The sequence below is a fragment of the Exophiala dermatitidis genome (genome assembly GCF_000230625.1).
Source record: "Exophiala dermatitidis NIH/UT8656 unplaced genomic scaffold supercont1.3, whole genome shotgun sequence".
In the NCBI taxonomy this organism is placed as follows: Eukaryota; Fungi; Ascomycota; class Eurotiomycetes; order Chaetothyriales; family Herpotrichiellaceae; genus Exophiala; species Exophiala dermatitidis.
The window spans coordinates 2852777-2874776 of record NW_008751648.1 but is presented as its reverse complement, the minus strand read 5'-3'; the positions used below and the strand labels follow the sequence as shown (position 1 = coordinate 2874776).

At 52.2% G+C, this 22000-nt stretch overlaps 11 protein-coding genes across 11 annotated transcripts; 7 read left to right on the top strand and 4 right to left on the bottom strand.

The window, feature by feature from the left end:
• The first annotated feature begins 353 nt into the window (after positions 1 to 353).
• HMPREF1120_04036 (uncharacterized protein) lies at positions 354 to 4092 on the top strand. The gene is made up of 3 exons (XM_009158140.1): positions 354 to 517; positions 1478 to 1729; positions 1900 to 4092. Exons 1-3 carry the CDS (start codon positions 509 to 511, stop codon positions 3709 to 3711), a joined length of 2073 nt encoding a protein of 690 aa, XP_009156388.1. The 5' UTR covers positions 354 to 508; the 3' UTR covers positions 3712 to 4092.
• HMPREF1120_04035 (uncharacterized protein) lies at positions 3965 to 5510 on the bottom strand. The gene is made up of 3 exons (XM_009158139.1): positions 5068 to 5510; positions 4629 to 4933; positions 3965 to 4570 (listed from the first exon to the last, which is right to left on the bottom strand). Exons 1-3 carry the CDS (start codon positions 5489 to 5491, stop codon positions 4436 to 4438), a joined length of 864 nt encoding a protein of 287 aa, XP_009156387.1. The 5' UTR covers positions 5492 to 5510; the 3' UTR covers positions 3965 to 4435.
• A 578-nt stretch (positions 5511 to 6088) lies between these two features.
• HMPREF1120_04034 (uncharacterized protein) lies at positions 6089 to 6823 on the top strand (the record flags this gene model as incomplete). The annotated part of the gene is made up of 1 exon (XM_009158138.1): positions 6089 to 6823. The coding sequence occupies one exon, from the start codon at positions 6089 to 6091 to the stop codon at positions 6821 to 6823; it is 735 nt and encodes a 244-aa protein (XP_009156386.1).
• Positions 6760 to 8004, bottom strand: HMPREF1120_04033 (uncharacterized protein). The gene has a single exon (XM_009158137.1). The coding sequence runs from the start codon at positions 7474 to 7476 to the stop codon at positions 7084 to 7086; it is 393 nt and encodes a 130-aa protein (XP_009156385.1). The 5' UTR covers positions 7477 to 8004; the 3' UTR covers positions 6760 to 7083.
• Positions 8005 to 9862: 1858 nt separating this feature from the next.
• Positions 9863 to 10654, top strand: HMPREF1120_04032 (uncharacterized protein; the record flags this gene model as incomplete). Its single annotated transcript, XM_009158136.1, has 1 exon — positions 9863 to 10654. The coding sequence occupies one exon, from the start codon at positions 9863 to 9865 to the stop codon at positions 10652 to 10654; it is 792 nt and encodes a 263-aa protein (XP_009156384.1).
• Positions 10655 to 11531: 877 nt separating this feature from the next.
• HMPREF1120_04031 (DNA repair protein RAD50) lies at positions 11532 to 13541 on the bottom strand (the record flags this gene model as incomplete). Its single annotated transcript, XM_009158135.1, has 2 exons — positions 11532 to 12589; positions 12665 to 13541. 2 exons carry the CDS (start codon positions 13539 to 13541, stop codon positions 11532 to 11534), a joined length of 1935 nt encoding a protein of 644 aa, XP_009156383.1.
• Positions 13522 to 14354, top strand: HMPREF1120_04030 (uncharacterized protein). The gene has a single exon (XM_009158134.1). The coding sequence runs from the start codon at positions 13777 to 13779 to the stop codon at positions 14101 to 14103; it is 327 nt and encodes a 108-aa protein (XP_009156382.1). The 5' UTR covers positions 13522 to 13776; the 3' UTR covers positions 14104 to 14354.
• A 17-nt stretch (positions 14355 to 14371) lies between these two features.
• On the top strand, positions 14372 to 15538 carry HMPREF1120_04029 (uncharacterized protein). The gene has a single exon (XM_009158133.1). It carries the CDS (start codon positions 14806 to 14808, stop codon positions 15229 to 15231), a length of 426 nt encoding a protein of 141 aa, XP_009156381.1. The 5' UTR covers positions 14372 to 14805; the 3' UTR covers positions 15232 to 15538.
• On the bottom strand, positions 15510 to 16252 carry HMPREF1120_04028 (uncharacterized protein; the record flags this gene model as incomplete). Its single annotated transcript, XM_009158132.1, has 3 exons — positions 15510 to 15721; positions 15779 to 15986; positions 16055 to 16252. The coding sequence occupies 3 exons, from the start codon at positions 16250 to 16252 to the stop codon at positions 15510 to 15512; spliced, it is 618 nt and encodes a 205-aa protein (XP_009156380.1).
• A 1185-nt stretch (positions 16253 to 17437) lies between these two features.
• Positions 17438 to 18266, top strand: HMPREF1120_04027 (uncharacterized protein; the record flags this gene model as incomplete). Its single annotated transcript, XM_009158131.1, has 3 exons — positions 17438 to 17545; positions 17600 to 17983; positions 18066 to 18266. The coding sequence occupies 3 exons, from the start codon at positions 17438 to 17440 to the stop codon at positions 18264 to 18266; spliced, it is 693 nt and encodes a 230-aa protein (XP_009156379.1).
• Positions 18267 to 19053: 787 nt separating this feature from the next.
• HMPREF1120_04026 (uncharacterized protein) lies at positions 19054 to 20509 on the top strand (the record flags this gene model as incomplete). The annotated part of the gene is made up of 3 exons (XM_009158130.1): positions 19054 to 19484; positions 19593 to 20294; positions 20431 to 20509. 3 exons carry the CDS (start codon positions 19054 to 19056, stop codon positions 20507 to 20509), a joined length of 1212 nt encoding a protein of 403 aa, XP_009156378.1.
• Between the last annotated feature and the right edge of the window lie 1491 nt (positions 20510 to 22000).

The following is a 22000-nucleotide window of genomic DNA, read 5'->3' as shown; positions in this document are numbered from 1 at the left end:
ACAAGTTGCCCTATCCATTGTAGTAATTGCTCGTATCTTGCCTCGACTGCTGATATATTAGTCTGTTCGGCGTCAGTGCTCACACAGGGTTCTCTATGGTGATCTATACAGCCACAACTTCCCGTACAACCCTCTTAATGCACTGCTGCAGTAGAAGTAGATCACCGTTGTACATTGTAGGAGAATGGTCGGTGCGGAAGAATGTTATTCCGACGCAGCCGGCTTCAAGTTCTCCCACTGCATACGAGGTAGTAGTAGAAGTCTAATGTTGTAGACGCTTGGCGCGTCTCGTCAAACCTTCCAATCCAGTCCTGCATCAGAATCCCAATCTAGTCGCGTCGTTGATCTCTCCTTGTAACTTCAACATCACTCGCATCACAGATCAGCACCACAGTCGTCGCGAAAGTCGCTCCAGCCTTATATGTGTACATATTGTACAGAGATATATATACTACCAAAGGAATAAATCATTGTACGCGGAACGACTGGAAAAGAATAGTGAACAATCATGGCGCCGGTAAGTCCAATCTATCACTGTCATCAACCCAAGGTTGGCGCAAAAGTCGCCCAACCACCATGCCCCCGTCACCCAACACTCCGGAATGTTCCTCTTGTCACATATCGCCCCTGGCGATGCTATCACTGTCATCGCCGGCGCCGAAAAGGATCTGAAGTCACATGGGGCGCTGTACAGCCAAGCCACCGTGGGCTCTTTGACTCGATCTCACTTCCACAAAAATCACTTCGAACCCTCACCTCAAATCTATTCTCTGCGGAAATCACTTCGAACTCGCACCTCGACTTTCCTCTCTACAGAAACTCGGCTACTCCATCAACAACGTCAAAGTGAGCATGGCTGGGCGCGGCGCTGGGTCCCCTCGCCGTGGTGCGTTCCTCTGCGCCCTCTGCCGGAGAGACTTCATGGCGAGAAAGACGGTCTTCCGGCACTACCGAGACCAGCATCCCGCCCAAGCTGGGACGCTGACCCGCCACGAGAGCTGGGTCGTTGCGGCGGATGCCGCAGGGGCTGGTCAAGGTAGTGCTGCGTCGGCCGCTTTCTCGTCCATGAGCGGTGGTCCCAATGATGGCAACGCCGCCGCCGCCGACGACAACAACAACAACACCACCGCCGCCGCCGCCACCTCCATCTCCACCACCACCACCACCACCACCAACAACACCAACACCAACACCGCCGCCGCTCCCACCCCCACCGACACCAACGACGACAACGACGGTGATTACGACATGGACACCGAGGACAACAACAACGAAGTTGCCCATGATGCTGATGCGGCTGGCTATCCTCCTTGGCTGGATCCTCGGCTTTGGGGTCCTGTTGTTTCGCCGCTACCAGACACCAGCCTTCTTCCTTATGACTTCCCAGCTCACAAACCCCGCTGACAGCCCCGCCCCTGGCCTCCCCTCCCCTGATCCGCAAAGTACAAGCCAGACTAGCTTCCTAACGGGCAGGCAGCTCCGGTCCTCCCGCTCCACGAGGAACCAAGACCACAACGCGGCAGCCCGAAATCGGGCGGGGGGTCTCGACCTCGACCCCACCGACGGGCTGCCCGTCCAGAAGTTCGAGCTCCGAACAGTCCGAGTGAGCCAAGAAGGCTCCTCGGACCACAACGACGGCGCCAACCAACCGGGCCAACAGAGTGGTAGTGACATCTGGCGGGAACCGCCGTTGCCGTCTTTTTTCAATCAACTGCCCCAACACTCACAGGTAAGCACCGCAATTCCATTGTCTGAATATTCTCAAAGATTGCCACTCCTTGTTCTTGCAACGGTTCCCTCCGCCGATGATACGTGGACGTCCGTCCTTGTGAAAATTCTTGAATGCACTTTGCTCCCCTGTGCGACGTTGTCATCAGCTAACATGAAACCTGTCCATAGGCTCTTTTGAGGAGAGCCCGGATGGGTAATACCAACGTGACGCCATCAGAATGGGACCGGAAGACCAATTCTTGGATCCCAGGCAGTGAGGTCGAAGCCAGAAACTCTCGGCTCAAATTGAAACACCTCTCGACTGTTCCCGACTCACCGAACTCCCATGACGAGGACGACAACGCCGACGACAACGATGACCTGCTCGATGCTGATGGTTTACCGCCAAAGAGGAGAAGACAAACTGCGGGCCTACAAGAAAGGTACTTGGAAGTCAAGAAATGGGTGCCGATTGATCCTGCCCGTGCCGAGAAACTGCCCGAGCCCAAGTATCTTGCGGATCGCCGACCTGGCATGCAAAGCCTCTACGGAGGTGCATACAAAGCGACCAATGGTTTTGGAACGTTGGGCGCGAATCCCTTGGCCAGCTCTGACACTGTCAGCTACGATCTGGGAGAAGGTGCAGGATTAGGAAACGCCTCTGGTGTGCTCGGTTCCACTAGTAACGCACCACCAGCGCCTACACCGGTTCGACGAAACATGCCTCCCAAGCGGAAGAAGAAGAAGCTCGGCGGCCCAGGGCGCAGAAAGGCAAATCCCATACCTCTTGGAGAAAATACCCCTGCCACAGTGCCACAAGATGCTACCATGACTGGGACTGGGACTGGGACTGGTACTTCAGTGGGCGACAGTACTCCAGCAGCTACACAAGACGGCCAAGCAGAAACAAATCCGGATGGAGATGCAGAAGGACCTGGAAGCGAGAGCGAAGGAGAGGGCAGTGAAGAGGGAGAAATCGAGGAAAACACTCCAGCTCAGACGCAGACCCAAATCAAGCCAGATGATGGTGCTGCAACACAACCACCAGTGGACTCTTCGGCAGACACAGCCCAGTCTCAACTACAACCACAACCTCAAACTGCAACAACTGCAAATGATCAGGCCCAATCAGAGGTGACAGCACCAACTCCACAAGAGACTGGAACGCACCAGACCACATCTGCCGAGTCATTGCACGATGTTTCTTCTTCTTCGACCTTGACCGCTAGACAACAAGCGGCGCAGGTAGACGAGGCAGTATCTGACCCAGCACCACAAACACAAAAACAGCCAGAACCAACATCCGAAATTCCAGATACGGACATGGACATGGCAATACAGAATTCTCCCCACCCCATTGCTCCTCCTGAACAACAGCATGCAATCGCAACATCAGACGATACAGAAGCAGCCCTCCCCAATGTCGAACCAGAAGCGGAACCCGAACTTGTCCTCGAACAACTTGACCGTCCATCCATCATCTCCTCCGATCCTCCTATTCTGCAGGCTACACCGGTTATCACTAGTACAACAGAGCCAGAGCCAACCTCCGAAACCGTCACCACAGAAGACGCCGTTGCGCCCAACTTTGAACACCCAGAGGAAGAAGCGCAGACAACAGCTCATGAACCCGAACAAAAATCGCTGGGAGATGAAACCCTCAATCAAGATCAAGATCCCGTCAAGGTGGTCGCAGAGACTACTAATGTCGATATGGTGACCGCATCTGCACCTCACGCTGCTGCGGGGAATGATAATATGACACAACAACAACCTGAGCAGGGAGAAACTCTAGGAGAAACTCAGACTCAACCACAAACTGAACCGCCGCAATTGCCATTGCAATCGAGCGGAGATCATCAAGGTGAAGAAGCAGAACAAGCACCACACCAACTTCAACCAGAACAAGCACAAATACAAACACAGGAAGCTGGTAGTGGAGAAGTCGATTTACTCGGTGGCTTGGAGGCTGCTGTGGAGAAGGAACATAGGGCCTTGTAGGCCGAGCTTCAGTTCACGCAGAGGTGGAGAGATATCATGGTCCGGAGGAGATGGAACATGGGAGCTCTATGCCTCCTTCGTGTTCAGCAGGGTGCAAGGTGTCCTCTCGTGCGTCAAGAACAGGGCACAACATAGGGGTGCATCCGGATACATAGGTTCAAGTCCAGACCTCGGGAGAGCAAGCTCATGGAGATACGAAGGGATACCCGGATTGTACATTATTGAGAGCACGGAATTGCTGCACTTTATGGAAGGGGGATCATTACTAGCATTGCTGTCAATGAGTCGCGATGGTACATAGCTTCTCGTGCTGAGGTTGTCTCCCGTTCAGCACAGACAGCTAGAGGACGAAAATCAACCAAGTATTGACCCATCATGAAATGCTTTCAAGTGATAAAGAATAGCAAATCAGAAAAGACTCCTGGTAGAAACCAAGCAGGGAACGGTGTAGATTTCACGAGTTCATTTCAGGACCGTTCTTGTAGCCTATCGATGACTTATGAACTCCATTTCAACCGGTGGTATTCCGTGCCAAACCAAGCCGGAATACCGCCGTTGGTTGATAATTGCAAGGGGTATTTATGGATACAAAGTTGAGTTTGGAATCCCCATTTTCCAACTCCCGCCCATGATGTGGTCATTCCACATCAACAATGCTGCTTCCACCATGCCTGGGGCTTCCTCCCACCCGCTTCAATTCTCATTCATGTGGGATGCGATTAACTTAGTCGAATGGGTTCGTGCGAGTGCCCCAGTAGGTGAGGAACAAGCTGAGGCCGACGGTCTCCAAGAGACGGGACAACACGCCGACGGCAACGGTGTCAACCGGTCGGTTCTCGAGGACAAGTGCGGAGATGAGCTGCAGGGATAATGTTAGCCAAATTTCTTCGAGAATTTCGGTGATTTGTAGAACATACCGATGGGCTGTACGAAGCTGCGAAGATCAAACCACCCAAGTAAGCTGCGCCCTTGTAGCTCAGCGTACCGGTAGCGTTGATCAGAGCCGCAACACCATAGGTCTGAATAGCAGAGCCCAGGATAGAGCTTCCCCAGCTAGCCGCAGCGGTGGCAGTCTCCTTGGACTTGAAGAATTCCTCCTTGCTGTCAGCAGCCTTGGCACGGTGGTAGACGTCGCCGAACAGCGGGGCCAGCACACCAGCGCCGGAGATCTGGTTGAAGACGATGCCGAGGGCGATCGCAGAGGGCTTAACAGGGGGGAGGTCTAGAGAGGAAAGAGGTTAGCTACATGTTGTGATGAACATTGTCAAATCGTCAGGATCAGGTGAGGTTGGATTTGAGCTTCAAGGTGACGTAGCGAGACCACAGGGGGCTTCGGAACGATAGGGAAGCACATACAGTGTAGAGTGGCCATTGTGATGAAGTTGTGAGTGTGAGAGAGGTCAAAGGTCTTCGCGAGAGTGTCTGGTTTGATGGATTGGGTACACAGGTAGACTGGACGTGTGATAGAAGAGAAGAAGGAATGAAGCCAGTGCTGCAGGTTATATGCGGGAAGAAGACAGCTTGGACGGGTTCCCAAAGTGGCTTTGCGAGGTCGATGGTGGCTGCAGTTGACTTGGTGAAAGCTGGCACAACGACGCAAACAATGACGACACGTGGGGACTGTGGCTGGTAATGACGAGAATTCACGAGACATTTCCCAGTAATTGCGTACAGAATGCGGGCAGCTGTGGTGCCAGAGTCCGTTTGTGGGTGTAATGACAAACATTTTGTGGGGACGGCTTATGATGTCAGGGCCGAGGGACGACCGGAGCCAGAGCATGATCTCTGACGTTGTTGCGCTGAGCGAGGAACCTTCTCGTTCCCAATCGGGCTTACACCATGATTTCGCAATTTCGTTTCCGAGGTGCAAATCATGATACCCGTGGGTGATGCCAGTCATGTTGATCTGGTCCCATCGACCCAGTGCCTGTGTCGTGTGCTATCGTCTTTACTACTACTATGTTACAATAATATGTTATCACTACTCTGGACTCTTCAAACAACTTGCTGAGTCTCGCTCAGAATGGAGCTTCCTTTAGTGCAGTGGCAGCCCCTACTATGGCCGAGCCTACCCCGGACTATCTATCCGCTAACCCTTCGTCCAATCAGCGCTTGCTGAGTTCCCGACTATGCCATTCAATGTTCAATGCGAGTGTGCGCACGCAGTCTGGTGCACTGACTTCCAGGTCTCTGCTGCAAACCTCACAGAGTCTTGTGCTCGAGGGAGTAAACGAGAATCTCCTAGTTCCTGCTCTTCTCAGTTTCTAACATCTCTTCTACGCTGCCATACTTGTTGCGACTAGAACCCAACCCACAATGAAAATTTCAAATATCACTAACTCACCACTTCAGCGTAAAGAGCAAAAAAGCATCAACCATGAGCGCCTCGCGCTCACCATCTCCAGAGAACGATGTCTTTGCCATGGCCACGAATCTCGTTCCTGAACGGGAAAACAAAACCGCGGCAACCACAAGCCTGACTTTTGACGGCCTCCTACCCGACAGCGCTCCTCTGCTCCTCCATGAAGACCTCCAAGAAGGATGTGGTGGCCAACTGTGGCCCGCAGGCATGGTGTTGGCCAAATATATGCTTACATACCATAAGACGCAGTCTTTACTGGGGAAGTCCATCGTGGAGATTGGCGCAGGAGGCGGCCTTGTTGGTCTGGCGGTGGCTCTGGGTTGCGAGGTTGACACAAAGATCTGGGTAACAGACCAATTACCTATGCTTGCGCTGATGCAAAAGAACGTCGAGTTGAACAAGCTCGAGGCGAAAGTCGGTGCGGCAATATACGATTGGGGCTCGCCACCACCTGCAGATATTCTTCGCAATGGTACAGAACAGCCGGACATCGTGCTGGCTGCGGACTGCGTATACTTCGAACCCGCATTCCCCCTTCTGCTGCAGACTCTAACCGACCTTATTGGCCCTTCCACGACGTGCTACTTTTGCTTCAAGAAACGCCGGAAGGCAGACATGCGCTTCATAAGAGACATGACAAAGAAGTTTGCCGTCGAACAGATTTCGTATGCAGGACGTGATTCGGACCAAAGAGAAGGGATTTTCTTATACCAAGTTCGGAAAAAGGAAAAGACAAATTCAGTGCATTAGACAGTTGTTTCGACGGATGTCCGTCGACGATGGGTATCCAACTCAATCAAAGCTCATACTATCATACAACAACAACCCGCTTCATCCGAGCCGCAGGGCCACGCAGGACTCTTCATGCCCCTGAAGCGCCCTCAGTTCAGAAGAAATTGGCGAATGATACATATCGCTCTCTGTCTCTCCATTGAGAACGCAATGAGTTGAGCCAGTCGCGCTTCCTTGAGCCGGCTGTGCCTGAACGGGACTCTGGTCGGGTTTGGGGATCAGTAGTATCGTCTACTCCCCCTCCCATCGGTTCCATGCATCCGTCTGCTCCCTGCGGCCTTTTGCCCAGGCCTCCGAGTCAGAGTGCCACGAAGTTTGAGCATGGCGCCCGACACCTTGTCGCTCACACTGGTCTTGCGGCGGGGTGTGGCAGTTACTGCTGTTTTTTTTGTACGAGTGCCGCCGAACCGACTTCTTCGGGCAGGTCGAGCTGTCGTCGTCGATGCACGAGGCGTTGTTCTGCCGCGCAATCGTTGCATCAAGGTTGGCTTGGTACGTCCGACTCTAGGCGCAGCTGCAGTTCCAACGGGGCCTGGATGATGAGTGGTTGTGGTAGTGGTGGTGACGGTTGTACCGCCGCCATGATTGCGGGTTTTCCTTCCAAGAACCATTTTGATCAGATGTGGTGGTTTTTTAACAAAAGAGTCTACAGTATAGATATTTTCTGGTGAACTCTGGGGTATACAGTAGGAATCTCCAGAGTGGTCCACCTCTTCCTTTATCTATGTTGTGTGCGCAAGACGATAGACAAGGGTCATTTCTTGTTCGGCCAAAGTATGACCGCCGACGTCATACCCTTGGTCAAGGGACCGTAAAGCAGCCAAACGACCGGTCGAAGGATTGCGACTCCTGCTAGTATACGGTGCCTAGAAACAATATGGGAGGCTGTGGTCGTGAGAAAGCAGGTTTTGGACCCTGGCCTAGACATTTGGAGGATACGATCGTCCTCGTCAGACCAATCAAGGCTTTCCTCATACGACTTTATATTGATCCTTGTACCAGACTGTCCTAATCTTGAACTTGAACATCACTCGGCCATCGACCACTTGAACGGTCACAATTGAAAAGACGATTGCAATTGAAAAGACGATTGCAGAAAAATGGCTGCGTAATTGTTGGTTTCAACCGCCGCCTTTGCCTGCTGGTCTGTTAAGATGTCCTTCAGGGTTTGGTAGACAGTCACGCTTACCGTGTCCGCCGTCTCATTATTAGGACTCGAGGACGTCCGAACAGATATCGACCGAAAATTCTTATCAATATGAGCAAAGTACTTGCTGTTCAACGTCCTATCGAGTGAGGATTCTAGCAGTGTGGTCTCCATCTCACGTCCCCGTGATGGGCTCACAGCCTTGAGCACGCGCTATTACTCGACAACCTTTGATTCACTATCGTGATGCTATTCACTAGTATGCGCTGGGTGACCTCCAAGCATGCTGCTCTAGCCCAGAACACTTATCAAAAGGTCGCCGGCGGTCGGAACATCTCTCGCCATTTATTGAACCGCTCTAGCGGCGCTGCAACACCTGAACCCCTCTCTATATCTGGAAGAACGCGAGGATAACGGAGAGGGTGCACGCCGCTTTGAGACCAGAAGTAGAGAAAGGTTCGAGAAGGCAACCTATTGACTATGATACTGCGCTCCTTGATGGATGGTATTGAAGTGCCTTGAAGTGCCTTCAGTTTTATCATCTGCTTGGGCAGTTACAGCCGCGCATCATAAGGTGCCCAGGTCATGTTTCAATTATTGAGCAACTGATAAACTCTGTGAATCTGTCCAGTCTTCAGGTCTTCTGTTACCAATATGCAGCGTGAGCTGAATGAAGGAAGGAGCCAGCCAGAGCATCGCTCATACGACGAAGTCTTGATGCATTGATGGCGAGTCACGAGGGCGAAACCACCATGGCAGTCCGCTTGCGTACACGAGTTGTATCCATGCCAAAAAGACGATTTTACGGGAATGTGGATGCCAGTCAGAGAGTGTGCCTCCACGCCGACTGATCTCGCTCGGAAGCAAAGGCCTGACGTTGTACAATGTCTACAGCAATTCGAGTCTTCGAATACCTGCACCACTATATGATCCGTGCTCCGACTCTTGGTCATCAGTCTTCGGCACCAGATGGCTGACCGATATGCTCAAAGATGTTGGACAACATGAAGGTAATAATGCTGCTTGTCGTCGGAACATGGCCCTGAACATTGATGTGACAACTTCAAGTTGGAACTTGAAGTCCTCTCTACCGGCGGATACAATCGCCGACATGCCGACATGCCGATGCTTGTCCTGATTCAGGATAGCGCGGGGTGGTCTTTCTACCGTCCTTCGAACGTCAACTTCCACTCTTGACAAGACTATCACCTTTTGCTATATCTTTCTGAGGCACTATGCAGTCTGTCGGGACGTTTCGACCGCTCGCCAGGAAGCCTGTGGCATACTCTTCCAATCAGCATTCGTCCGTGCATTCCAACTGATCCGAGCCCCTATCACGCGCGGCACCCAAACGCACCAGCAGCGCGTATAGTACATCTGGTGTGGGTCCCGTATACCATTCCATTTCACCACCATCCGTTGCCTTCTCTTACCACAGCCATATATCTCTCGTTTCATCTATCGTCCTTTGCTGGTCGGTCGGCGTGGTCGGAGCATAAGTATTCGACACTTGCTTTAGCTTCCGTCGCTTGGGAACATGTGGATGTAGCTTTTCCATCCACGGCTGGCTATCAAGTCATAAGCCTATCCGTTCCTCGGGGTTTGAGGACCTCGAACCACCGATCCCGTCTGAGCACGGTGGCCACACCCCGTAGGTATATTATCCATTGCAGCTCCGTTACACCTTCCATCATCCAGGCTTGAGTATCACCATCACCTGTCTTTGTGCTGCCCTGTTCAAAAACGCTGTCCACCCGCACCCCGCGCATTTCCCGGCCCTCCCACGGCCTACAACTTCCTGAGAGGCAACACAAGCCAGAGGAAGCAAAGTCCTGGACGACATAACAGACATGGCCACCATTATTGGACACATTCACATCCCTCCCCTTGTCTATGCTGTCGAATTTATCTTGATAGGCTCTTCGATATGCACTTATATTCTCGGATACTTGAGGCTAGACATTGCCACTTTCCTGGACAGCAAACAAGGCAAATACCTTCATTCCAGGTTTGAACGCATCCACGAGCAGCTACTCAAAGTCGTGTCTGTATCAGATCCTACCACCGTCCCTTCGACGCCGTCAGGTATCTCAACCCGCGGCTATCTCGAAACACTCCCGGCACGCGTGGGTTCTCGGCCCAGCATATCGGGTATCCCCCGCCCTAAGCAAGCGACGCAAGTGCCCTGTTCCCTCAAGGAAAGTGGCATGCTAGACCGGCTCCGGGATATCGTCACAGCCATACCTACCAAGTATCCAGGGACGACCTACTTAGGCAGCTCTACCTTTGAGGCTGGCGGTTCCGTTTCCTTGTTCGCAAGACAACAGGTTTTCAACGAGACTCGGTATTATGGCGAGATTGTCAGTGCCGACTACGCTGGCGGCCTTGTGCAACTGACCTTACATCCCGATGATGTTCGGGCCGTTATTGAGAATGGGTGGGGTCAGCGCCACCCTCTGTCAACGAGGTTGGCGTCTTGGTTAGCGATGGATGAAGCCCAGACAGGCCACGCGCCTCAGGCCCGAGTGGTTGTTTATGCGCCAAGGAGTCCGGCTGAACTTATCGTCATCGAGCAGATGATCCATGCTGCGGTCTGGTGGGTAGGAGGCACTGATTGTCGCCATGATGATGAGAAAGCATGAACAGGTGGTCCGTATGGAATGTTTTAGGACCTTGCCAAGGGAGAGGACAAGAACACCAACGGCGCTTGATGGGACCGAACCATAGCCTTGCCGTCGGAATATTGTATCGTGTACACTTATTGTTTTCGAGAAGGACACTTTATTCGCGACGTGGAAAACAGACATGGCGGTTGGTGGACACGTTGCCCCTGGTTGATGATGTCACGATACGTAGGAGAGCAGCGAGCAGAGAGCCATGGGTCAGTCAGACAGGAGTGAATGACCAGAGAACATGTCCGGCCAAGTCAGAAGACCGCCGCCACTAACAGCTTCCCTGGGCAAAGCAGAGTGGAATTGCCAGACGCCCTTGTCTCTGCGCGTGCACACCATTACCCAACTAGAATCCACGATTCAGTCACTTTGCATTGAAACCAAAGTCGAACTAGGATACTGGTCCATCTTGAAGCCTTCATAGACCAATCGAGGATATGATTCTGTGAACAAGGATCCACGCGGTTGCAGAACACAGGACACTTATTCTGAACCTCGAGAGTCGAGGATAGGGTGATCGTGGAATCATTAATTATGCTACCTACGATGGAGCCGAGTCTGTAGAGTCGGGAAAGTCCTTTGTTCAGGCTCAAGTTGTCGGGTGTCAGTGTCACCGAGTACCATATGTGCAACGCAATGCAGACGAAAAGTGCTTTAATAAATTCTAAAGTTGAGAAGATAGACCTGTCACCTCTCTCCTACTGCTAATCCCCTACAGTCCAGACTCGAAGCCGAACCGACGCGAGGGAAGAAGCCTCGCATCAAACCAACCCGGGAGTTAAGCCTGACCCAAGTCAACGAGCAAAGCCACGCCATACCACCAACTTTTTCAATTCTCTTTTCTTTTCTAAGCAGCACCACCCATCTCAATCTTTTTCCCCTTGACACTCCTCCACTCAAAGCCCAGCGACAGCAAAAACGCAATACACGCACAAGCAATCGACAGCAAATACGAATTCGTAACCGCAATATCATAAGCACGCAACAACCCCGGCAACTGGTCCGGGGGCGTGACTTCCCTGATATGAGTCGCACCAGCACCCATGATAACTCTCGGATCCACACCCGTCGTATACTTCGGGATCTGCTCGACCAGGCTATTCGAGAAGATATTCTGCGCGATCGAAATGGCAATAGCACCACCAAGCGAATTGAAAAATATGGTGACGGCATTTCCCACGGGAATATCCTTTTGCCGCAACACCACTTGCACGGCAATAAAGGGGATCTGCACACATCCGCCGCCGCCGACCCCGGCCAGGATTTGGTATCCGATCCATGTGGCGGCTGACGAGTCGACTTTCAATGTATACAGCAGCCCACACCCGACTGCAAAGATGGCGGAGCCAATCCATGTAAATGGAACATAGGGCCCCAGAGCCGTGATGGTGCCACCGACCACGACGGACGAAAGCGTGACGCTGACCAGGTACGGAATGGTGCGGATTCCGGATCCTTCGGCCGTAGTGCCCTTGACGGCTTGAAAATAAAAAGGTAGATAGTAGATGTGCGTGTAGATGCCCATGGACAGAAATGCCGAGAAAAACGCCGACACGAACACCGTTCGTTGATGCAACAAAATTCGTGGTGGAAGTGTTGCAAGTTCGCCCTTGCGGATTTGAATTGCTGTGAATACCAGAATGAGGAGAAAGAAGCCAAGTAGACAGCCCCAGACGTTGGAGTTTGACCATTTGTACGTGGTGCCCCCCCATTGAAGGGCCAGCAAAAGACAGACGATGGCGCAGATGAGGAAGAAGGCTCCCACAAGGTCGATCTGGCCGATTTTCTGTTTCATGGTTAAATTGCTGTGTTTGCGCTTCGGGTTGTGGAAGAAGAAGAATACGGCTGTGATTGCGATTGCGCCGATGGGGAGGTTGATGTAGAAACACCAGCGCCATGAGACTCCTAGAACACCACCAACAAGGACAGGGTTAGCGAGCTTCACTTGTGAATGGATAGAGAAGAATAGGTGTTTCTTACGGTCAGTAAATGCGCCTCCTAGAATAGGTCCCACAACCGACGCGATGCCAAACATCGAACTCAACAGGCCAATGTAGATAGGTCTCTTGCGCAAGGGCACCGAGTAGGCTATAATAGTCATACCGCCTGAAAACAAAGCGGCTGCTCCTGCGCCCGCCACGGCTCGGCCGACGATCAACATGGCTGAATTGACTGCTGCGCCGCATAGCACGGATCCCAGCTCGAAAATGACAAGGGCCAACATGTACGTCCATTTCACGTTGAAGTAAGTGTATACTTTGCCAAAGGAGGGCTGTAGAGATGTTGTCGTGAGCAGATACGCAGAGCCATACCAGCCCACGTCGTCGAGGGAGTTGAACACGGTTGTGATTTTTGGGATAGCGGTCGCGATGATGGTGTTGTCCAAGGCCATCACGAATGTGGATAGCGTGAGGCCGAATGTTAGGAGATATAACGGGAGACCGGTGGCGTACTTGGATTCGTCGTCTTCGCCTGGTTCCCCGGCATCGGTGGACGCGGTGGCGGTTGATACGGTCCGGGTCAAGTCGTGGTGGGTGGTTTCGTTCTTTTCGGTTTCGGTCGAACTACCGTGTTGATTGACTTCGTTCGAGTCGCCAGCATTGTCGTTGTTGATGGTGACGGGGTCCCCTGACTCAGTGTATCGCTGCGCATCTGGTGCTGCTGCTCGTGCTGGGTTTTGTTCTTCGGTCTTCTTCTCATGATCGATAATGTCTGATGAGACTTGTTGAGATTCAGGTGGCGAGCTGGAATTGGTATCTGGCACTGTGGTTGGGGTGGCTGAAGTCGAGGTAGCTGAGCCATCAGCTGTCTTTTCCGCCTCACGCGCGTCGCGCGGTTTGGACCATGGGAACTTCATTTTGGGGTGTTCGATTTGCGGAAGTGCGAGGGTCTGTACTTTTGCATGGACTGGTCAACAAAACGTCTATGCCTCCCGTCCTCTCCCTTCGTGTCACTGGTTAATATAGGCCGGAATGTGGACACTTTCCCAAAATATGCACAACTTCGAACAGACGACCAACGAAGAAGATTACAAATATCAGAACCCCGAATGATGATTCAATATTGGCATAAACTACACCACAACGACGGCGATGTGTGCATATGTTACCAAATGGGAAAGTTCGAGTATCATACAATGCATGGCTGACAAATGGAACGAAACCCTGAGCATGGACATACCCTCAAGAGTATTTAACGGTGGTCAAGGAGATCGTTCGATGAGCTTCTCTCCACCAAGACCAACACTTGGTTCCCGGAATGTGGCCAATCCGATCTCCAGCACAGACAGGCTCATCTCCCTCTGGCGGACGAAAAAGGCAAGACTTCCATTCGTGGATACGCCAACTCCTCGTCAAAAAACAAGCGAACCAGGTCGCCTAATGTTCTGGCGTGTTCCATTGGGCATCAGGAGGCCCTAGGCCGCCAGCCCGCGTGGGATCAGCGAATACGAAAGCGTAGAAGCACTGATGAAAGGGAGCTTCAACCCGTCGCTTTGCGAAAGGGTCAACAGGAATGGCCATCGGAACGGACAACTTCGTCAAAGGGAACCAAGGGAGTCTGGCCATCTGACCATCTGACCATCTGACCATCGCGCAAGACTGGGCCATGCTCCAACTTGTTGAACGGCGTGAGGAAACGGACCAGGTGAGACGATGCGACCCGAGCCTCGTATTCTATGCCTCTTTGGGAAGCTCGTTGTCCGCGGTGGAGCCAATCTCGCCTGCTCTGGGTGGGACGGCGAACGTCCTGGACAAAAGGCCGGTTGTTTACCAGATTGAAGGGTGGAAGTGGTCCTCCAGCCGATGATCACAGAACATGACGGCTTCCCTGCTCCTGTCCCATAAGAATAGTGCGTTGTGTGCTTTTGCTTTTGTAACTGTATGTTGACATGGGCTTGGAAGGGCGCAACGATAGATATATCTCCTGCGCTTGTCTTACTCTTTGCCCACGCTTAACGACCTACGCTGGTCAATGCTAGTATATGCAGTATACAGTATGTCCGACGCGTCGCTGCCAGGGTGCTGCTACTCCTCCTTACGGCGGTACTCCAATCAAAAAGGCAGCACCCTCAACGGCAAACCAGAAACCAGGCGGACAGCTGCTTTGAGGAACCGTCCTCCATGAAGACCAGGACTTCAAAGACCTCGATAGGGTTGGGCCTCCCTCTTATGCCGTACCATAACTCGGGGAAGCAGGCACTCGAACGGAAGGACAGATGTCCGGTTCGAGAAGACCTGCTCTGGAGGATACTGGCGGAAGAATACGAAAACGAGGGCAATCCAAGTCTCCTATGTCCATGCCCGCTTCTTGCTGGACCGGATGTCTCGCACAACTGCTCACTGTTATTCTTCCTGGCCAGCAGGCATACCGGGCAGGAATTGCTGGTCGTATGCAGGATGTCCCATCGCAATTCCGTCCCGCTGGCCGACACTGCACACTTTGGGCAGACATCCCGACTTCTCGCACAGCTCGTGCATGCGGGCCATGCCTCTGTTGATAGTAGTAGTGCTTACCACGCAATAAGGGTAGTTGCCATCGAGCCGTAGGATGTCCGTCACCAGACCACGACAAATGACCAGACAATGGAAAAACGTCGAAGAGAAACACACACGCCTGCAACACAGACAGCCATCAGAATGCTCAACTTTTCCTGTATTTTCTGGCCCAGCTTCGTGAGAGTTCATATCTATTCATACAACACGCTTGACCTGCGACAACAAATGGGTCAGCCGATTCCCTGCCAAAATACAATAACTCCATCCAAGACAGAGCTTGAAGCATCCTCAAAGCTGCAGATCCAATATCTGACAAGACCTGCGGGTACTTATGGAAGGGGACGGCTATTCACCTCGAAGAAACGCTTCAGCCACCAGACTTGGAATATCCCCTCTCCTATCAGAACGCCCAGTTGGAAAATCGACCACCATTTGACTCGGGAGTTGGTACTTTCGGCCGTGTTTCTGTGCGTGCGTTCGCGGACCACGATATAGGCTTGTTCGTCCTTGACTTGGGCAATGAGCTCGGAGAGTTTACGGACTAGCGTAGGAGCGGATCAGTTTGGACTCAAGTCAAGGAATTGACAGCACAGCTTACCTTCTTGCTCGAGGGGATCTTGTGGCGCCTCCGACTCCGGCACGTACACTATACCATGGACGTTGAATGAGACCTCCTTGCTGTTGGCGGACCAATGCTCGTTGCTGAAGCAGTACATGTATTTGCCGTCCATGCGGGCATCGAAGGAATAGTCGCCAGAAGAGACAGAGTTCATCTGAGTTTCGTAGGATCCAGAGGGGTCGATGATCTGCCATGGCCAGCGCATTAGTATATTTGGGTATTGCACGCTTTGTCGAAGGCTGAAGGAAACCATACGTAGAAATCAATGTCCAAATTTCCGGCTCCGCCAGACTCGCGGTCGCCCACTTGGAACGTCACCGTCATTTTGTCATCTTTGTGCAATTCCTCGTGGAAGCACTCTCTCGTGTGCGCTTTAAGCTGGATGTTGTGTGCCAGTCCGACCCCTATCCATCCTACGAATGCGGCATAGGCCGCAACAGCCCCGAAGCGCATCTCTTGTGAAAGGTGAGTTATTGGTCTCGGGTCGTAGCTTGGTGAACGGAGGATACGGTCTCTACCCCCTTGAATGCACAATATATTGCCGTGGATGGTGTGCCGTGGGTTACTTTTACTGTCTTCAATCGTGAATTCGCGTCAAGTTCAAGTCGCTGCGCTGCTGTTCCTGGCGCACACACCATACCCCTTACATTGTCATCTCGTGCCGCTTTAATCGCACGCACCCCTTTTCTTGGTCTTTGGGAAACCTCCGACATCCCATCAACTTCTCTGTCCGCTATATCAATAACTATGATGAGCCTTGGGCTGTTGCTCCCTTCAGTCTAGGGACAGGTAAGTCTATTGAACTCCCGAACACTCTGCTCTCTGGCGGAGTTGTGCTCGGGCATATGAGCGTGGGATGGACGCAGCTGGTGCCAACTATCTGAACCGATAAGATGAATGGTGAAGCTACCCCAATCGCTTCCTCACGATCAACTCGACTGAGTCCCTGCCGGTCGGTTGCCTTTATATGTCATGGGATGACTAGGGAGAATGAAACCTCAGGGCAGTGTTACTACGAATGGCCTGGACAACGTTAATTGCACGAAGGTGACAGAGTCAATGGCGTTGAATCCTTGGTTCCTCTTCTACGCAGCTCAACTTGACTGTTGAATTCTGGTTTCACGGACTGTGGGTTACAAGGCCGTCACACGTACAGAAGAGGGTGAATGCGCATGGCGGACGACGGAACTATATGAAGACGGGATAGGGCCTCGTTGACCGCCTACTTCATATAACCGTTCTCCCCGTACAAAAGCAAAGATAGCGGAGAATATCTGATATCGGCCACGACTTCTCTTTTTTCCCTTCCCATCTAAAGTCCTGTTCTCACCTCCAATACCTGGCATTCGTCACTGCACGGGCAGAAGTAAAAAATGGCCTCGCAACAGGTAAGTCTTTGTCCCGTGTCAGATGCATGGTAGTATCCCCACAATGCTATTCACGCAAGATATCTCGGCGCTCTCCCAGTTGCTCGGCATAGGGCAAATTCACTTGACACTGCGGTTGATCTATGCCCTTCACCATCTTATTTATATCTCAACCTCACAACTGAATTCGGCGACTTAGGAAACACCATCAACAACAACAACAACAACGCCTTCTGTAACGCTTCCACCAGGATTGACAGAACCACCCATCATGTCTTTGACGTTCTATCATCGTCGAAAGGACGGCACCATCAAGCCAGTCAAGATGTCCATCTTCGATACTTTCCGAATCCCCGAGACCAGGTCACGACGACAACCGGTAAGCCAACATGCGGCTCACTCGATTTGCGAGCAGATCCAGCTGACTTTATAGTGTCCTTGCTGCGGCAAACGCCATGATCCGAAGCATACACCAGAGGCGTCTCCAAAGCCAGCGGAAGTGAAGGACGAAGCCAAGAAGGACAACAATGCCAAGGAAGCCGACGATGAGATCATGCTACGTATGAAGGCCGAAAACGCAAGCGCTCAGTGGAAAGACATCCTCGCAGCCACAAGCTACACCGATCTCAAGGAGCTCAAGGCACGTTGGAGCGAGATCAAGGGCAAGCTGCCGGAGTTCAAGAAGGAAATGGAAGGCAAATACGAGTCCTCGAAGAAGGCCAAAGACTCAGACAAAGAAGCCATCGCCGCAAAGAAGCGCGAGGAAGGCCTGAAGAGAAAGCAAGAGCTCAAAGAGAAAAAAGAAGCCGAGGAGAAGGTATGTTTTGCCCATGCACCATCCAACTACATGTTGACGTCGAGACCACTTCACAAAGACGTAGATCGCTGATTGCATCTAGGCCAAAGAAGACAAGCGAAAGGCCGGAAACGAATTCACCGACATACAGATGTGGAACGATTCGTACGAAAGACGCAAGTGGAAACTTCTGGCTTCAAAGCATTATGACAAGACTGGTGAACGTATTTCGCCAGAGACGGCTCGCAAGATGGTCGAGGACGGTGGGTGGCCACACAAGGTCCCTGGCAGCTTGGGCATCTGAGTGCGGCCTTGGGGAAGCAATCCGGCTGTGGGCTCTTTGACCCCAAGGACGACATTGAGGTTACCAGGATAGTACAGCTACTATCGTCATTGACCATGGTTGCCGCAGCAGGGACAATCGAGGATGCAAACTTGTGATGCTTGCTAGGTGTACCTACTGTATGTAAACAGCCCTGATCAGAGAATGAGAATCGGGGATTGAGACTCGAATTGCGGGGAGACAGACTTCGACGCTTTCAGCCTAAATTCCTTCTCTGGTCGACAACTTATGCTTGTCATTATTGAACGTCGACCTTCCGCAACCGTCGAGGCATCAACACCTTGACGCTGGCTCCGTTAGTTGAGTTCGAGTTGCCGATGCCAGGAATTCCCTTGCTCAAGTCTTCGGCTGTTCTTCTCCTCCACGCGGCCGTTTGGTTCGGCCTTTTGTCCTGACTTGAAATCGACCATTGGCCGTCCTCTTCGCTCATACCCTGGCCAGTGGAGAGCACAGGTATTGTATCCATGTTGCCTGCATTAGGCGAGAGTCTGCTCCCCTCGGTCCATGAAGTCAATCATGACCACTCGCGAAACTCCCGGATGAGGGGGCAAGACTTGCGAATACCTGTCTGGCATATACATATGAAGGTAGGTCGTGGATCTGGCAGAAAAGAATTGCAGGACCTTATCCCCTATATCGGATCAGTGATCACCTTGATCAAAAGAATTGTTGTTGTTACTGTCTCTCTAGGGAATTGATCTGTATACGGGCACCGGTGTCCATCGATCGAGCAGACCAGCACATCAAGATGAAGACCCCAACAGCATCGCTGGCTACAGCAATATATCTAGCCCACTTGATCTCTTCTGTCTCAGTGGCAGGTTTCGTTGTGCCTCGACACTCTTCCTCCTCCTCCTCCTCCTCCTCCTCGAACCGCGACCACAGCTCTCCCAGTGGCACGCCGTGGTCAGCATCCAACTTCGATTCCCTCATCACCTTCGGCGACAGCTACACGGACGAATCGCGACTCGGATGGTTCATCAACCACAACGGCTCCGCCCCACCAGCCGGGACATTGTTGCCTGAGAGCAATTCCACCGCAGGCGGAGGACGGACGTGGCCACGGTACGTGGTGCAGTATACGGGCAGCACTGACAACAACGACGCATGGACGCCCCAGATGACGCTGTACAACTATGCCGTGTCTGGAGCGGCGTGTTCGAATGAAATTACGCCACGGTACGAACAACACACCATAGTTCCGTTCCACCCATTAACCCTATGCTCTTGGGTATCTTGACTGCAATCATTCTCCATCCCTTTAAAACTAACATCCAGTGTTCAAAGCTGGTTCTCAACAATCAACGCCCCCTTCCCATCCGTTCTCGACTACGAAATCCCCGCCTTCCGCGCCGACCTCAGTGCCACACGATTCAACAGCACACCCCCCGAACCCTATTTCACACCCTCGCTCACAGCCTCATCAGCCGTATATGCCCTATGGATCGGCACCAACGACCTGGGAGTCTGGGCATTTCTAACAGATTCCCAAATTCCTGGCAAAGTCCTCAGCGACTATACATCGTGCATCTACGAGGTCTTTGACAATCTATACGCCAGCGGCGGACGGCGATTCGTGCTGATGAACACTGCGCCCCTAGAACTCGCGCCACTATATGCGAACGAGACACTTCACGGCGTCGGCGACAACCAGTACTGGCCGGACAAACCGAGCAATTTAACGCAGATCGCAGAGACTATGCATGAGTACACTTCGACTGTCAACACTGTGTTTCGGTATCAGACGCCCTTTGATATTGCTAAAAACAGGTATCCTGGGGCCGAGTTTGCATTGTTTGATGTCCACGGTTTGATACTGGATATCTACAATAATCCTACGACTTACCTCAATGGCACGGGCGTTGGACCCGGAAGTGAGAGTGTTTGGGGGTATGAGAATCATTGTAATGTTAATCAGACGGTTTGTGTGAAAAGGGAGAATGGAACGAATCCAGATGCGTTCTTGTGGTTTGATGAGTTGCATCCTAGGTAAGCAAGCCAGACTCGGACTGATTTGATTTGATTGTTATTGCTCGCGGTGCGGTGCGGTTCTCAGCTATGAAAGCTGTCGGAGTTCCTGCACGCATTCAGTATGACATGTCATTCTAACGTGTGATATATACAGTGAGCAAACGGATCGGATCATCGCACGCCACTTTGTCGATGTCTTGAATGGGAACTCGACGTATGCTACCTACTACTAGTATTGGATGGCTTCGCTTGTGTCCTGTCTGCTGCCCCTGGGCCTGTTCTACCAACATGGTAAAATGACGATGTCACAAGAACTAGGGATGTCCTTCGCGGGGGCCGGGTCGATGATCAATTTTGTCGAAGGAGTTATTCGAAAAAAAGTGGAGTGATGGCAAGGCTGGGTGAGGCTCGCTCTAGAGTTGTCAATACCAACCGGGAGGTGGCGTGGATACTATTTGATCAGGGATCCCCGGGTCTCGACAGGGAAAAGCTGAGGGCACTTATATCAGCAGGACTGTTGCCACCACCACTACCACCACCGCCACGACACGCATGTACATATTGTCATCGTTCACGAAAGCGCTGGGTTTTTTTGGTGCGGCTGGTCCAGTACAGCTGTAGGCCTACCTTTGCTTCTTTTGCACAGCTCGCACCTCGTGCCGTCTTCTGCGAGCTCTGATTGCATGAAAACAATGAGAGCAATGTCTAGACACGACCGTAGCTGAAAAAAACCCGCCCGGAAGCTCTGGTGGGTGTTACGCCTCTCAACCTGCTGTCACCAAGAGGCCGAACGCTGGAATAACCCAGGCCTCGACGATCCCCGAAGGATAATAGTAATGTAAAACTCCCATGGAAAAAGCAAGTGTCATCTGAATGTTTCAAGGAGGGCACCAGGTAGTCAACACCTTCAACTTGAGGTTGGTGGCGGTCGTGAATCATGACCTGTTTGTGCTTGTTCAGATGATATGCAGCAGGCCGAAACAGGTTCAATCATGTCAGCTCGTCCCGTTCCAGTGTGGCTGCCTCAGCACGACCAGATGCTTGTTCCACTCCCACACCATTATATTCGGGCCACCCCGTACTACTAGTCTCGGTCGCCAAGTTAGCGGAGAAGGAGGGAGGCTTACCGTCAGCAACAACAACAATAACAGCAGCAGCAGGATCGCGGTTGCAACGATTTTGGAAGAAAGTTTCCTCTCTATACCAGCAGCCGGGTACAGCCACGGGAGGAATCCAGTGTACGCTCAACGCAGCAGTACATCGCATGCGGGTAGAGGTAGTCAAGTCCAAATAATGCCGGGAATGTCATGCATGGGACGACGGCCGTCATCTCCGCAGTGGCTGGCAGAGGCGTGGCCAGAATTCCACCACCAGAGAACGTTAAGCTGTTTGGTCGAACGAAGGTTGGCTTGCCCAAACCCCCAGGTTTGCGGATGGCATGGGAACTAGCCTTGAAAGAGTTTGGATCGCTGTCAGGCTGAGCCTTTAGCTGTGCTAACCGTTGGGGGCAACGTGTTGGGCTTTGGCCTCGCGGTTCAGCGCCTACTACTGCTTAGCCGTGCGCCAGTCGAACAAGGGGAACGTCGAAGCTCTCCGGCCTGATCCTTATTGCCGATCTTGCCATGTTTTGGAAGTTGCTGCTGTGTGCCCCTCTGGTTCATCTGATTCTCAGGTTCCCACTTGACCATCACGAGGCTTCAGTTCCCGGAGAAATGTTCCTGACG

Excerpts from the sequence above, each read along its gene's own strand:
- HMPREF1120_04036 (XM_009158140.1), top strand. Across the intron at positions 1,730-1,899 it reads AACTGCCCCAACACTCACAG|GCTCTTTTGAGGAGAGCCCG; the intron begins GTAAGCACCGCA and ends ACCTGTCCATAG.
- HMPREF1120_04035 (XM_009158139.1), bottom strand. The coding sequence starts at position 5,491 with ATGCTCTGGCTCCGGTCGTCCCTCGGCCCTGACATCATAAGCCGTCCC. Across the intron at positions 4,934-5,067 it reads CACAATGGCCACTCTACACT|ACCTCCCCCCTGTTAAGCCC; the intron begins GTATGTGCTTCC and ends TTTCCTCTCTAG. Across the intron at positions 4,571-4,628 it reads CAGCTTCGTACAGCCCATCG|CTCATCTCCGCACTTGTCCT; the intron begins GTATGTTCTACA and ends TTATCCCTGCAG.
- HMPREF1120_04033 (XM_009158137.1), bottom strand. The coding sequence starts at position 7,476 with ATGGTTCTTGGAAGGAAAACCCGCAATCATGGCGGCGGTACAACCGTC.
- HMPREF1120_04030 (XM_009158134.1), top strand. The coding sequence starts at position 13,777 with ATGTGTGCATATGTTACCAAATGGGAAAGTTCGAGTATCATACAATGC.
- HMPREF1120_04029 (XM_009158133.1), top strand. The coding sequence starts at position 14,806 with ATGAAGACCAGGACTTCAAAGACCTCGATAGGGTTGGGCCTCCCTCTT.